Source organism: Drosophila subobscura, chromosome O (genome assembly GCF_008121235.1).
Source record: "Drosophila subobscura isolate 14011-0131.10 chromosome O, UCBerk_Dsub_1.0, whole genome shotgun sequence".
NCBI classification, from domain to species: Eukaryota; Metazoa; Arthropoda; class Insecta; order Diptera; family Drosophilidae; genus Drosophila; species Drosophila subobscura.
Genome location: NC_048533.1, coordinates 9,527,646 through 9,540,974, shown reverse-complemented (window position 1 = coordinate 9,540,974; position 13,329 = coordinate 9,527,646). Strand labels below are relative to the sequence as shown.

General features: G+C 49.4%; 1 protein-coding gene across 1 annotated transcript in view; it reads left to right on the top strand.

Annotated features, from left to right (window-relative positions):
* The window catches only part of LOC117899714, a 54,745-nt gene that overhangs the window by 40,094 nt on the left and 1,322 nt on the right, over positions 1-13,329 (top strand). Inside the window, 12 exon segments of the mRNA XM_034809929.1 lie at positions 903-1,024; positions 2,066-2,120; positions 2,185-2,468; positions 2,807-2,936; positions 2,938-3,023; positions 4,085-4,550; positions 4,631-5,155; positions 5,212-5,459; positions 5,519-5,637; positions 9,252-9,533; positions 9,673-9,919; positions 11,158-13,276. Of these exon segments, the coding sequence (XP_034665820.1) occupies positions 903-1,024; positions 2,066-2,120; positions 2,185-2,468; positions 2,807-2,936; positions 2,938-3,023; positions 4,085-4,550; positions 4,631-5,155; positions 5,212-5,459; positions 5,519-5,637; positions 9,252-9,533; positions 9,673-9,919; positions 11,158-13,276 (4,683 nt within the window).

Sequence of the window (13,329 nt, the reverse complement as noted above, 5' to 3'; positions counted from 1 at the left end):
GTTGAACTTTTATTCCGTCATTCTGGCTTTGTTTGCTCCCCTATTCTTCTCTTCCCCTTCCGCTTTCTTCTGCTTTGCTTTGCTCTGATTTGGGTTTGTCAATTGGCGAAATTGGGTTTTATGCTGCGGTTCGATGAACCTGAACCAAACCAAAAAGCATACAAATGAGTATAATGCAAATGGAAAGCATTCTGCCTTTTCCCCATGCAACAGATCGAGAGAGTGCGTGTGGCAGAGATTTAACAAAACACCTAATCAGCATTAAACTGACGCACAGACATACGGAAAGATTAGGGTTCGACTAGAGGATACCGCTAAAATACTTCCAAAACAATCCTAACCTGTGTAGAAACGAACAGAGTTTTCCGAGTGTAATAATTTGCAGAATAAATTAATATTTAATAAATATTGGGAAAATGGTTGTACAGCATACCCCACGACATACCCTTTGGAATACCCCGTAACCATCACGCTCCCACACTCACACAAATAAATCTGGGACCCCCATAAAGAGGGGCGTCTCTGTGTATGTGACTGTGAGTCGTCGTCATCAATGACTATTCTGCAACGCCCCAAAATTTGTCCAATCGAATCCGCTGCCCTGCCACAGTGGCCCAGAATCCGTCAGCCGCTTCAGTGCTCCACTCTGATCCGCGTTCCTCTGCTGTCTCCTGCCCCGTCTCTCGTGTCGCGTCTCCCTCTGCTCCAGCGGCTGTGTAAATATTTAAATAATTGGTTAAATTAATTACAATTATTAAATCACTTGATGGTTTGTCAACACTTTAACCCTCATCACCATCACTCTGATGGACACTGCACTGCAGTGGATTCCTGCTTCATGCGATACTGTCCCATAATTAATTAATTCATGTGTGTGTCTGTGTGTCGCATATCATCCACAGAACGGTTCGGTTGTGATGTTTGGACGCGTGGCCTCGTACCGCTTCCTCGACTCCCCCACGGATGGACGCTACAACCTGGCCCTCTCCCAGTCCCAGTTGGATTCGGCCTGTCTCTACGAAAGGTGAGTGCCACCGGACTGACTATTCTGGTTAATATTTTAAGAAAACGAATCCGCCACGCTACGCTTTATCTGCCCCATAAGCTTGTGTCCACAGAGCAGCCTCTGTGCAATTTCTTTTTTTGTGTGTTTGTGAAAGACAGATAAGAGATCGCAGAAAGAACAATTTCAATGCTGTAGAGTCAGACATGGCAATGCGAAATGAAGATTTAAAGTAGCGAAATTTTGAAGATATTCTAGGCAGCAAAGAAGAGATTCCAATGAGCCTTCAAAGAACCCATCTTCAATCCCCAGATTGAGCTAAAGTTTAAAGTTTAAATGTCTCCAAAAATATTCTCTTTAAAAACTCAACAGAAATATGCATTCCATGCCATATACTCCGATATAAGCAACACACTTGAAACGTGCAAAAGGGCCTCTCATATGCTTCCTCCCTCTCTCCCTCGTTCGCTGTGTAAAGGGAATTTTAAATTTCTCCTTCCACATTGGCCATTTTCAAGGGCCACTCCTCGCCTCAGTCGCGCTTATGCAGCACTTGCAGCTTGCCCACCTGGGTGTGGGCTAAAAACACTCTAGTATTCAACGAGTGGTTTCCAGCATATACGTGCGTACGTATTCCCTTTATGAATAGCCCAAAGAGAGAGGAAATCAAAGCAAACCAATCTATTCGTACGCGTAGCAATCGCATTTTCATATTTTTGTATAGAATTTAATTTAGCTTTAGGCATAATATATGTATGAATGAATGAATGTATTTCCGTATGCAATTGTTGCTTTCATTTTGCTTATTTATTTATTTCTTATTCATGTATTTTTTTATGTTTATTTACACGCCTTTTTGTGCTCTGTTCTCTGTTTCTGTTCCGTTACGTGTTGTTTGTGTAAAACATTAATCTCATGCACATACCATACAAAAACAAAACCAACGAATAAACAAATACAACTCACAACAAATATGCAAACATAATTTGCACAAACACCCACCAAAAAACACTCAAAACCAAACACCATACCCACAAAACGATTGAAACCACAAAACGACAGTCGGTCGCCCACTTCGCCAGGATCTTGGAATGATGAGGATGGTGCCTTGAGTTCGGTGAGTGTTTCTAATCGTAGACCCCAAACAGGGAATCCCTATAATAATAATCCTCTTCTGATAGACTCACAAAAGCGAATACGATCAGCATCAGCAGTCGAATCAATCGAGTGGATATCATCACAGCAATAACAATAACAATAACAATAACTCCAGTGAGCATCCTTTGAGCAGTACCCTGCGAGGAGATGTGGTAGACAGCAAGGCCACAGGTCAGGATCAGGCGGTAAATGCCACTGGCCTATTGGGTGGCAACAACTACGATGGCCAGAGTCTCGAAGGTAATCTGGAGAACGAAACCAAATCCATTTCAAGCATGAAATCTGGTGGTTCCAACAGTCAGGATAGGTGAGAGCTCATTCACTTTTTGGTATTCTACGAATAATAAATGAATCTATCTCTAAATGTGTAAGAAAATTCTCTACAGGAACACCACACACAAATACACAAACACACATACATATATAACCATTATATATTTATTATTCATTCACTGTCTGATTGAATTTTAAGTTGTTTGTTTTTTTTGTGTGCGCTTTCAGTGGCAATTTAATTATTTATATTTTATTGCACTCTGCAATCATTTGACACTCAATGTTTTAACTGCTTTCTCTAGCTGTATCTGTCTCTGTATATGTATTGGTGTGCTCTGTACTAATTGCTTAACAATTGCTTTCCCTGAACAGATCCCCCAAAATGCCAGGCTCCGGTTTGTTGGCCGGCGGCGGTGGCAGTGGCTCCGGCGATGCCCAAGGACAGGAGCCCATCCTTCCAGCCGTTTTGGAGTTTCCCGAAACGCATCAGGAGCTTTTTTTTTTTTTTGCGCCACATCATCAGCGAATTGGATGTGAATGTGCCGCACTTTAAGCTGGCACCTGTCTACTCGCTGTACCTGTGTGCCAGGTGTGTAACGAGAAAGTTGTGAAACAATCCTGGAGGGATTCGCTAGACAGATGAAACTGCGCTTTGCCTGGCTTTAAATGTTGTCTTGATGTACTAAAAAATGGCGGAAATATTTGCAATGATTTTAAAGAGTTATTCAGGACTATGAATGCTCGACACGCACAAGCGACTGCTGCCAAAAGAGAATGTTTTAACCCTAGTTTTTGTTGTTGATGGAATGCACCCAAATGACAAGAGAACGTACACCGACAACGTCTACCTGAACGACTTAGTTTACTCCAATTGAAGCGACATTTTGCATAAATCAATATAAATTATGGAAACTACTTTGTAATGTAGCCTAAAACATTTTTATAAATTATTTAGAAAAGAGAGCAGCATGCAGAATTAGAAACTCCCAAATAATAATGATTCATCATTAATTTATACAAATTAATCCTGACATACTCCCACATGGATGTGCAAAATACAGATAGATAGATAGGTGGTTGCCTGCAACCTTCAGCCTACTCTTTTGGGGGTCACACAGCAATCCGAACGTTCAATGAATCCATTTATATTTCAATTTCAAAATCAAAGCTTCATTTAACAAGACCCCACAGGCGCACAGACAGGCAGACAGACAGACAGATAGATAGACACGCAACACCATCTGACAAATGTATGGGCATAAAGTGGATAGACTTGCCATGCCGCCACACATGGGGATGCAATGAGGGCCTGGAGTAGTGTGTGCCAGCATATCCTTTGAAGCAGTGGAAGCTGGACTACCAGCAGAAGCAGGAGCAACAATTCATTATCAATTAAGATGATTTATCTTGGCCATTGTGCTGACCCAATTTGTGAGCTATTAATATTAATGCGTCCTGACAGCAGGGGGAGGTCACACAGAACAGGACGTCCAGAGTTCAAGGGGAATTTGGACATTTGACAGGCGTAAAAATCAATAGAAACAAACGCTGAACGGCCCGAACATTACTCATCCAATTTGGGGCTTGTTTAATGAATGCTAATTGGAGATGACATTTCTCACCCGCTCACTCTCTCTCTCTCTCTCGCAGATACCGCGCCTCCACCCACTACCGTCCAGAGCTGCAGCCCACGGAGCGGGCCCACAAGCTGACGATGTTCCTGCACCATGTGGCCAATCTGGTGTACAGCGTCGTCCAGGAGCAGTACACAGATCCGCGGATACTGGCCTTTTGGATGGCCAACAGCTCGGAGTTTCTGCACTTTCTGAAATCGGATCGGCACATCAGTGCGTTCAGTGTCCAGGCCCAGGAGGTGCTCGCGGAGGCAGTGCAGACGGCGTTCCGCAATCTGGTCAACTGCTTCCGGCTGGAGCTCTCGCAGACCCTGAATCAGTTCCTCTCGGAGAACATCGATCACGACTCGGCGGCGGGCCTGGTGCTCACGGTCCTCGGATCCGCCATGGCGCTGCTGCGTCGCTGCCGCGTGAACGCAGCCCTGACCATTCAGCTGTTCTCGCAGCTGTTCCACTACATCAATGTCATATGTTTCAATACGGTGAGCGGTTGCCACTCCAACAGAGTGGAACTTGCAATTTATTTCAGATTTACTTATTGCTTTATCCGTCTCTTTGGTAGATTGTGGCCAACTCGCACATGTGCACCTCCGACTGGGGCAAGGTGATGACGGAGCGACTGCAACTGCTGGAGCTGTGGGCGGAGCGTCAGGGCCTGGAGCTGGCCGCCGACTGCCATCTGGCGAAGATCAACCAGTGCGCGCAGTTCCTGCAGGCGCCCAAGTCCTCGGTGGAGGAGATCCAGCAGTTGGCCTGCTCCTGCTTCCGGCTGAACTCGCTGCAGATGGGCGCCCTGCTGCAGCAGGAGAAGATTCCGCGCAATCTGGTGGACACGGCCATACGCATGGCCGAGTCCGTGGCCGATGAGCTGACCCGCGCCGACGGACGGGAGGTGCGCCTCGAGGAGTCACCCGAACTGCACCTGGCCCTCCTCCTGCCCGACGATGGCTTCAGCTGTGATGTGGTCCGGGGCATACCCACGGGCCTGGTCGACTTTCTCAATCCCCTCCAGCAGCAGGGCATGTGCCGACTGGCCGCCCAGCCCACATCCATTGGTCTCTGGACGGTCTACATGCATCAGTTTAATGTAAGTCTGGCAGCAGCCTTTGGAATAATTTTCTAACGAGCGAAATCACTTTGCAGGCTCGCAGCTCCAGTGCCATGTCCAACAAGCTGCCGCAGCCCGAGCTGCAGCTCATCAAACTGCACAAGAACAGCAACGGCATGGGCCTGTCCATTGTGGCGGCCAAGGGCGCTGGCCAGGAGCGCCTGGGGATCTACATCAAGAGCGTGGTGCCCGGCGGAGCGGCGGATGCCGATGGCCGCCTGCAGGCGGGCGATCAGTTGCTGCGCGTAGATGGTCAGAGTCTGATTGGGATTACCCAAGAGAGGTAGGGATCTCACTGAACGTTGCATGTTGAATCTATTTATTGAATGTCGATTGTTGCAGGGCTGCCGATTATCTGGTGAGGACCGGTCCGGTGGTCAGTTTGGAGGTGGCCAAGCAGGGTGCCATCTACCATGGACTGGCGACGCTGCTGCAACAGCCCAGCCCCGTCATTCAGCGTGGTGAGTAGCCTCCACTTGAGGAGCAGCCTACACATACATAGATACAAACTCACACACTCACACACACACACACATTAGAGAGCTACTCCAGGTGTTGGGTAGAACGCTAAGAAGAACACACTCGAAACACTCAAACAAAGATACTCACACTCGAAACACTCAAACACTCACCACCCAAACGATACATTCCACACTCTCCAGTCGTTGTGTAAGCTAACAAAAGTAACAAAAGGTCCTTCCACCCACTCCCAAACTGCAATCTGCAATTTGCAATCTCCAATCCATGCTGCTCCTTCACTCTGATCTGATTAGAAGCTTCGTCGAGCAACTTCCTCCAGCAACTGCAGCCGAACCAGCAGCGGCGCCACTCCTCGTACCAGCAGCAGCCTCGCTACTACAGCAACTCCATCTCGGACGACAGCCTGAATCGGAGTCGGCGCGAGTCCTTTGCCTGCATGCGCGCCGCCTCGCCGCCGGTTCGTCGACTGAGCGCCTCCTGCCTGCAGGAGGAGCTGTGCGCCCAGGGGCATCAGCTGCACATCGATCCACGGTACAGGGACACTCGACCGATTGCCCGATCCGCAAGCAGTTTGTATCTGGCCAACGACCAGGGCTACTACCATCCGATACCCTCGGCAGCGGCAGCTGCTGCACACTTCAGTCCCATGCGTCCGTTGCGCAGGACACCGCCTCCCTCGATATTTATAGAGGAGTATCTGGATGAGCCGCCGCAGGAGGTGCCGCCACCAGTGGAGCCTTGCCAGGTGTCGTGCGCCTCCCAGGAGTCATTTGGGCACTTTGCCGCCTACAGCGATGCCCATCAGCCGCTGAACGAGGATGGAATCGCCTCCATGGCCCACTCGGATGATATTCCCTTCATTGACGATGAAGAGGAGCAGCAGCAGCAGCAGATGCCTCCCATCTGCACCCCAGCAGTCGCTCCCTGTCCCTCCTTCACGGTGAAGCGGACTCCTGTGGCCGGCTATCGAAAGACAGTCAGCTTCGACCTGGAGCAGCCACCAACGACAGGACAAGTAGCAGCAGCAGCAGCAGGAGCTGGAGCAGGAGCAGCTGCAGCTGCAGCCCTAGGCATCGACAGGAAGTATCACACGCACGATGCCATCAGCCACTTTGCGGCCAGCACATCCTCCACCGAATCCCTGATGGCCGAGCAAGCGGAGCGCATGCCGCTGATCCAGAAGATCCGTCGCGAGCTCAACAGCAAGCGAGCCACCAACTGCACGGCGGATGGCTTCAGTTCGGGCGGTTCGGGCTCGAATAGTCAGCGCTCCTCCAGCGAGTCCATCGAACGGATGCCGCTGCTGCGACAGCAGTCGCCACTGCATCGACAGCTGAACACCCAGCGATCGCACAAAAGGTCAGGATTGTGTCCCAGTCCCAGTTCGAGCTCCGTCACCGTCTCCGTCCCGGTCTCTGCTGTCGCTGCTGCTCCTCCACCTCCTATTATCAGCATCAAAGTTCCTAATCTGTGTGAAACTGAAAGTTCCTGCACCCGTTCTCGTTCTCGTTCTCGTTCTCCTCCTGTAAATACAAGCAATCGATATTGTGCCAGCACCATCCGTACCAGCACCACCTCTGCCTCTGCCTCAGCCTCAGCCTCAGCCAAAGCAAACCTCCCACCACCTCCACCCATCGTCCGCAGGCGTCGCGCCAGCAGCCAGATGAATCTTAGCCCCAACTTCCAGCTGCCCCTGGGGCAGGGCAAAGTTCGCGAAATGGCCGCCTACTTCAATGCCAATCAGAACTTTCCCCCGAACATGGCCAGATCCAAGTCCAAGTCCACCTCCGCTCTGGCTGCGCCCAGCAGCTCAGGCTCCAGCACCAGCGCCAAGCTGTCGCACTGCGAACAGGGCCAGATACTCAAGCAGCTCAAGGAGTGGAGTCTGTATGGCAGTGCCGGCAAGGATTACGATGTCCCAGTACCAGTACCAGTACCAGTGCCAGCCGTGTTGCCAGTCAAAACATCCTGCGATTGTCCCTGCTGTGGCCATTGTCGTGATGGGATACAAGCCCAAGAAGAGCAGCAGGAGAAACAACTCTCTGGCAGTGCGGGTTCCACTTTCAAATGCTACGATAGCTGTCGGGACGAGGATGTGGAGGCCAGCAGTCGGAAACAGCCAACGGAATTGTCCCGGCTTGCGTCCTGCCGTCGGAGTGTCATGTGCAGCAATCGTCAGGTTCACAGTTTGCGCCAGCTGAAGCGCAACAAACAGCAGCGGCAGGAACATAAGCAGGAGCATCTGCAGCACAAAGCCAAACAGGACTCAGCATCACATCGCCATCACCATTGCCACCACCAACAGACACGGCTACAGGCTCCTGTCTCGCCTCCCTCCACAGCCAAATTGCTGCTGTCTCTGGCGAGCAGCAGTGGCAGCAGCAGCAAGAGTGCCCTTAACAAGGTCAACAAGCCCTGGCCAAATTGCGAGAATGCATCTGATGATTACCCAAATTCCTGCTCCTGCTCCTGCAGTGAGGCAGAGTCCTGCTGCTCGGCTGCTGATTCAACCTCTGGCTGCTGTCCGCACTGCAATGTGCGAGAAATGCATGTTAATGTCAATGTCAATGCTGCTCCTCCGGACGATAATGACGATGATGAAGATGAAGATGATGACGAGGATGGGTATGGGGATGGGGATGGGCAGGATGATGAGGAGGGGGCACTATCTGCCAGTGCCAGTGCCAGTGCCAGTGGGCATTGTGTCGGACTACGACTGGGACCAAGCACAGCAGCCACAGCCGTCTCCATATGCTCCACCCACAGATGACAACCTAATTATGCTGCACCGAGGTTCATGTTGTTCTCCTCGTCGTTGTTCTTGCTTCATTTTGTTGCTTAAATATTGAGTTTTAGCTTTAGATATTAGCTGGAATGACACTCGTGTATAGCTTTGATTTTTACACATTTTCCGTTGAATTATTGTGGATTTTTGTATGTCAAATCTTTTGTTAATTCTCGTGTAGGTTGTGCACACATTTACTTTGTAGATTTATTTGAAATGCTTCACAATTTATAGGTAAATCCACAACTCATTTTGTTTTAAAATGTAATCCACTTGGTTTTTATTTCCAATAGAGTTTCTATGGCGTAATTATTTCACTTTCTGCATCGGATTTTTAATTGGATATCTATGGCTTTTTGCCGCGTTTGCAGTTGTAATTTTTCGCTCTCACTTTGACTTAAATATTCAATTAAATTATGAGAATGAGAACTTTAATCCAGCTTTATTCTATACCTGACATGTGGCTTTCGTTTGTTAGATTTGCGCATAAACATAAATTTATTATAAATACAATAGAACTATTTTTGATTTATCTCTCTCTTCCCACCTCTTGCACTGATTGATTTTTTGTAGAATATTTTTTTAATTACATTTTGTATGCATTAAATGTTCAAATATTTATCACATTTTCAAACGAAACTGACTTGAAATAACAAACTAAATATTCATCTATCTATCTATCTGTCTCTCCCCAAATCCATGCACAAATCCATATCCAAAACAAAACCAAAAACCACGAACGCAACTCGCAATTCCCCAAACCAATGCACTCTTGTTGATGATGATGATGATGTTGCTGGGATATCACAGGTAATCGACGGATGTCCGAAAGAGATCTAACGCGAATGGGCGCCGCCGAATCATCGAAATCCCTGGGCGGCATCGGTGGCCCACTGATTGCCACCGGGCATGCCAATCACAGCCTCAGCCTCAGCCAGCACCTGAACAACAGCCACAACATGAACAGCAACAGCAACAGCAATACCAATAGCCACAACAGCAACAGTAGCATCATCAATCCGTTAACTGCACACCTTCCAAATAGCAAATCAGTGCCGGCCCTGCATCATCACACGGGATCTGGTACCATATGTAAGTGGATTGCAATCTGCACTTCCATCCTCCATCCTCATCCCAATCACACTCACAGAGAAATCTTCAGCGAAACCAAATCGTTATTCAAGCCAGAGATTAATTCCATACTTCATCTCCATCTTTCCCTTCCTCTTAGCCCTGGCCAATTCCAAGTCACGCAGCACGCACAGTTTGCATAACAATACATCCGCAGCCATGGGTGGAATCGTAGGAGGACCGGTGGGACCAGGAGTGGGAGCTGGAATGCTGGGTCAACCAAATGGCAGCCACAACAATGCAAATGGAAATGGCAATGGAAATGGAAATGGCAACGAGCAAGGCTTCTACCAGAATCTGAGCGTATATCGGGCACAAAACCAAAGCCAGCCGATACTGAATGAAAGGTAAAATATACGATACACACAGATATAACACGATTGGGTATATAGGGGTTATGTGCAGTGAAGGTCAAGAGATATTTCGAACTCCACCGAAATATTGATGGATACTCCTACCTTCATACGAGTAACCTTTCGAATTTTGTCATTTAAATTGCGGTTGTGTTACGCTGACCACTAAAATAGTTTTTGCTCTCGGTTATGTTTCGGTTCGGTTCGGTTTATGCTTTTGACAGGTAAGTTTTTGGGATCGGAAATGGTAGTAGAGTAGGCAAATCAGTGGACAGCTGCACTTTTGTACTTAACTAATAAAACTAGGCGGATAATTGGTTGCATTTGTGGGAGAACTTTGCTGACTATGCTGAAAGATTACATTTTCATTTGGGGACAAGTAGAAAAAAATTAAGATAACGTTTCGGAATGCCTATTAATATTCTTAAATATATATTGTATAGTACCAGTAAATATATAAAAAGTGGGTTTTAAGAACGTTCTTAGCACGGAAAGCACACAAAATCTTCCATGAATTAATATTTAATTTTAGTTTGAGAAAAATAGAAAGATTTCTTGGAAATACAATTCCAACCACATATCCACACGAATACCCAAACCTCTAACAAACCGAAGCGAACCGAACCGAACCCAAAGGCACTTTCAGCGCAGAGGAAAAATAAAAGCAAACCACAGAGGGCCGGAGCAATTAATAATTTACAACAAATTGTTGGTTTTGCTGGGTGTCCTGGAGTTTCTGTTGGTGTTGTTGATGAGGCAGGTGGCAGCAGCAGCAGCATGGAGAGTGCCAGGTGGTGGGTGGCATGTGGAATGTGGTCACAGAAATTTTGCACTTTGCGAGGAGCTTAAATTGTGTGTTACCTCTCTCGTGTGTGTGTGTAATTCTAGGGTGACATTACGTTTAAAGAAATTGCTTTACGGCTTCATACCCATTAGGAGTGAATACCAGATGGTAGAAACGATTCAAGTACGTGAGTAATTAGTGGCTCGTCCGCTCGAGCTGTGTTTCCCCAATGTTTCGTGTTTCGTGTTTCGTGTTTGCTGCTGCTGTACATAGGCACACGCACCCTGGCACTTGTTTTGGGATGTGAGAAGGACACACAGACCCACACACGTTCTGTAATTAGAGCAACTGATGACACACACACACACACACCCAACCACCAGCAACACTTGAACACCTTTTTGGCCATAATTATGATGGTAATACCATTTCATTTATGCCTTTTCAGACCGCCGATGTCCACACATGCCACCATGAGCGCCTTCAATGGCAATTCCCCGCTTGCACAGCAACAGCAGCAGCCACAGCAGCCACAACCATCACCATACCAGCAGCAGCAGCAGCAGCTCCTGCAGAGTAATGCCAATCTGCCACCCACTCGACCCGTCTCCGCCTACTACCACAGCCAGCAAACGGCGCAGCAGCAACTCCAACAGCAGCAGCAACAGCAACAGCAGCAGCAGCAACACTCGTTGCAACAGCAACAGTTTGCACACAGCAGCAGCAATCTCAACGGCCAGCAGCAGCAGCAACACCAGCATCAGCTCACCCTCAACAATCGCACCAAGAGCCAGCAGAATTTCCAACATACCCTACGCATGCAGCAGATGATGGCTCCATCGATGCCGAATATCAGCAACATGTACCACCAGCAGCAGCAGCAACAACAGCAGCAGCAGCAGCAACAGATGCCACTGCAACAGCAGCAGCAGCACTTGCAGCAGCCACCACCCATGAGCAGCAGCCAGAGCATGCAGAATGTCAACGATTTCCAGGGAGGCTTCCAGAATGGAGGCGGCCTCGAGTACCAGCATGCCCGACGCAGTCAGATCCATGAGCCTTCCACACTCTACGAACTCCAGCAGCAACAATTGCAACAGCAGCAGCAGCAACAGCCTTCGCCCAATTTTATTGCGCTGCCACCCAAGCCTCTGGGCAGCCTCCAGTCTCCCAACAAGCCGGCTGCTCCGCCCAGCACCGCCCCAAAGCCGCAACAACAACAGCGAATGTCGCAGACGGGGTACATGCCCGGCCATGGCCCTGCCGGCGTGTTGGGCGAGGATAAGCCACCGCTACCGCCAACCGCCACGCATCCGCTGTTCAAGGCCACGGCGCAGCTGGCGCCCGGCATGAACTACGTGGCGAGCACCTTGGACCCGCCGAAGGGCAGCTACTTGCCGACGAATCAGCAGGCGGCCAACAGACCGCCACTCCACACGGGCACCAATCCATGGGAGCGTGAGGAGCGGGAGAAGGATCTGGAGATGAGACGCGAACACATTCGTCAGTGGCGAGAGCAGCAGATCTCCGATCTATCGCAGACAATCTCCCGTTCCGGGCAGCAGGAGGAGCAGCTGAAAACGCTCATCCTCGAGCGTGACTTTGAGCGGCGAGCGCTGGAGGAGCAGGAGGATCAGGACCAGGATCAGCAGTACGACAAGGAGAACATCCAGGAGCTGTTCAGACTGGCGGCCAGCGGGCAGGTCAGTGCCATACAAACACCCATCACCAGCTACCGCCAGACGGAGATCAAAATGGCGGAGATTACCGACAGCAGCAGCAGCCCCGTGGAACAACCGCCTGCAATGGCTCCGATGACCAGCCACCAGCAACAACAGCAACAACAACAGCAGCAGCAGCAGCCCAAGAGCATACTCAAGCATAACCGCTACTCCGAGGGTGGAGCAGGCAGCAGTGGAGCCCCCTCGTCGCCATCCAAGTCGCAAAAATCTGCCAGCTTCGCGGACGATCGGCACCTGCAGACGGAGCATCCCATCTCCAGTCTTGCCAAGGAGCTGACGCAGCTCACGATGCTGGACAAGGACAACAATAACGAGACCCTGGATGCTACAGTGCCTCCGCCGCCGCCGCCAGAGCGCAACAGCTCTTACCTGATCATGTCCCAGCAGAAGCTCAGAGGCAGCACCAGCTCCTCCATGGGCTTGCTGAAGACAGCGACCAACAATCAGGCAGCGGCCGCCGTCGAGATCAAGAAGGCTTCCCTCCTCAGCACTCAATCCAACAACAATAACAACAATAGCTTGAGCGGAAACCTGAACAACAACAGCAGCAGCAGCATGCAGGCATCGCCCCTCAGTGCCATGGAACTGAATGCCGCGTATGTGTCTGCCACGGGGACGGGAATGGTGGGAGGTTTGGGCTCACCGCCCCCACCACCACCACTAATGCAGCGGGACAACAAGCGTGTGAGCTTCCACGACGAGGAGAACAATTTCGTGAGCGGGAACAGCCAGCAGCAACAGCTGCAGCAACAGCAGCAGCAATACATCATAGACAATTATGGCATGGAGCATCAGGATTTGGACACAATCAGAGAAGATGCTAGTGTAAGTGGAGGACAGAAAGAATGTCAGACAGAAGCTTACTAATTACTTTTTAT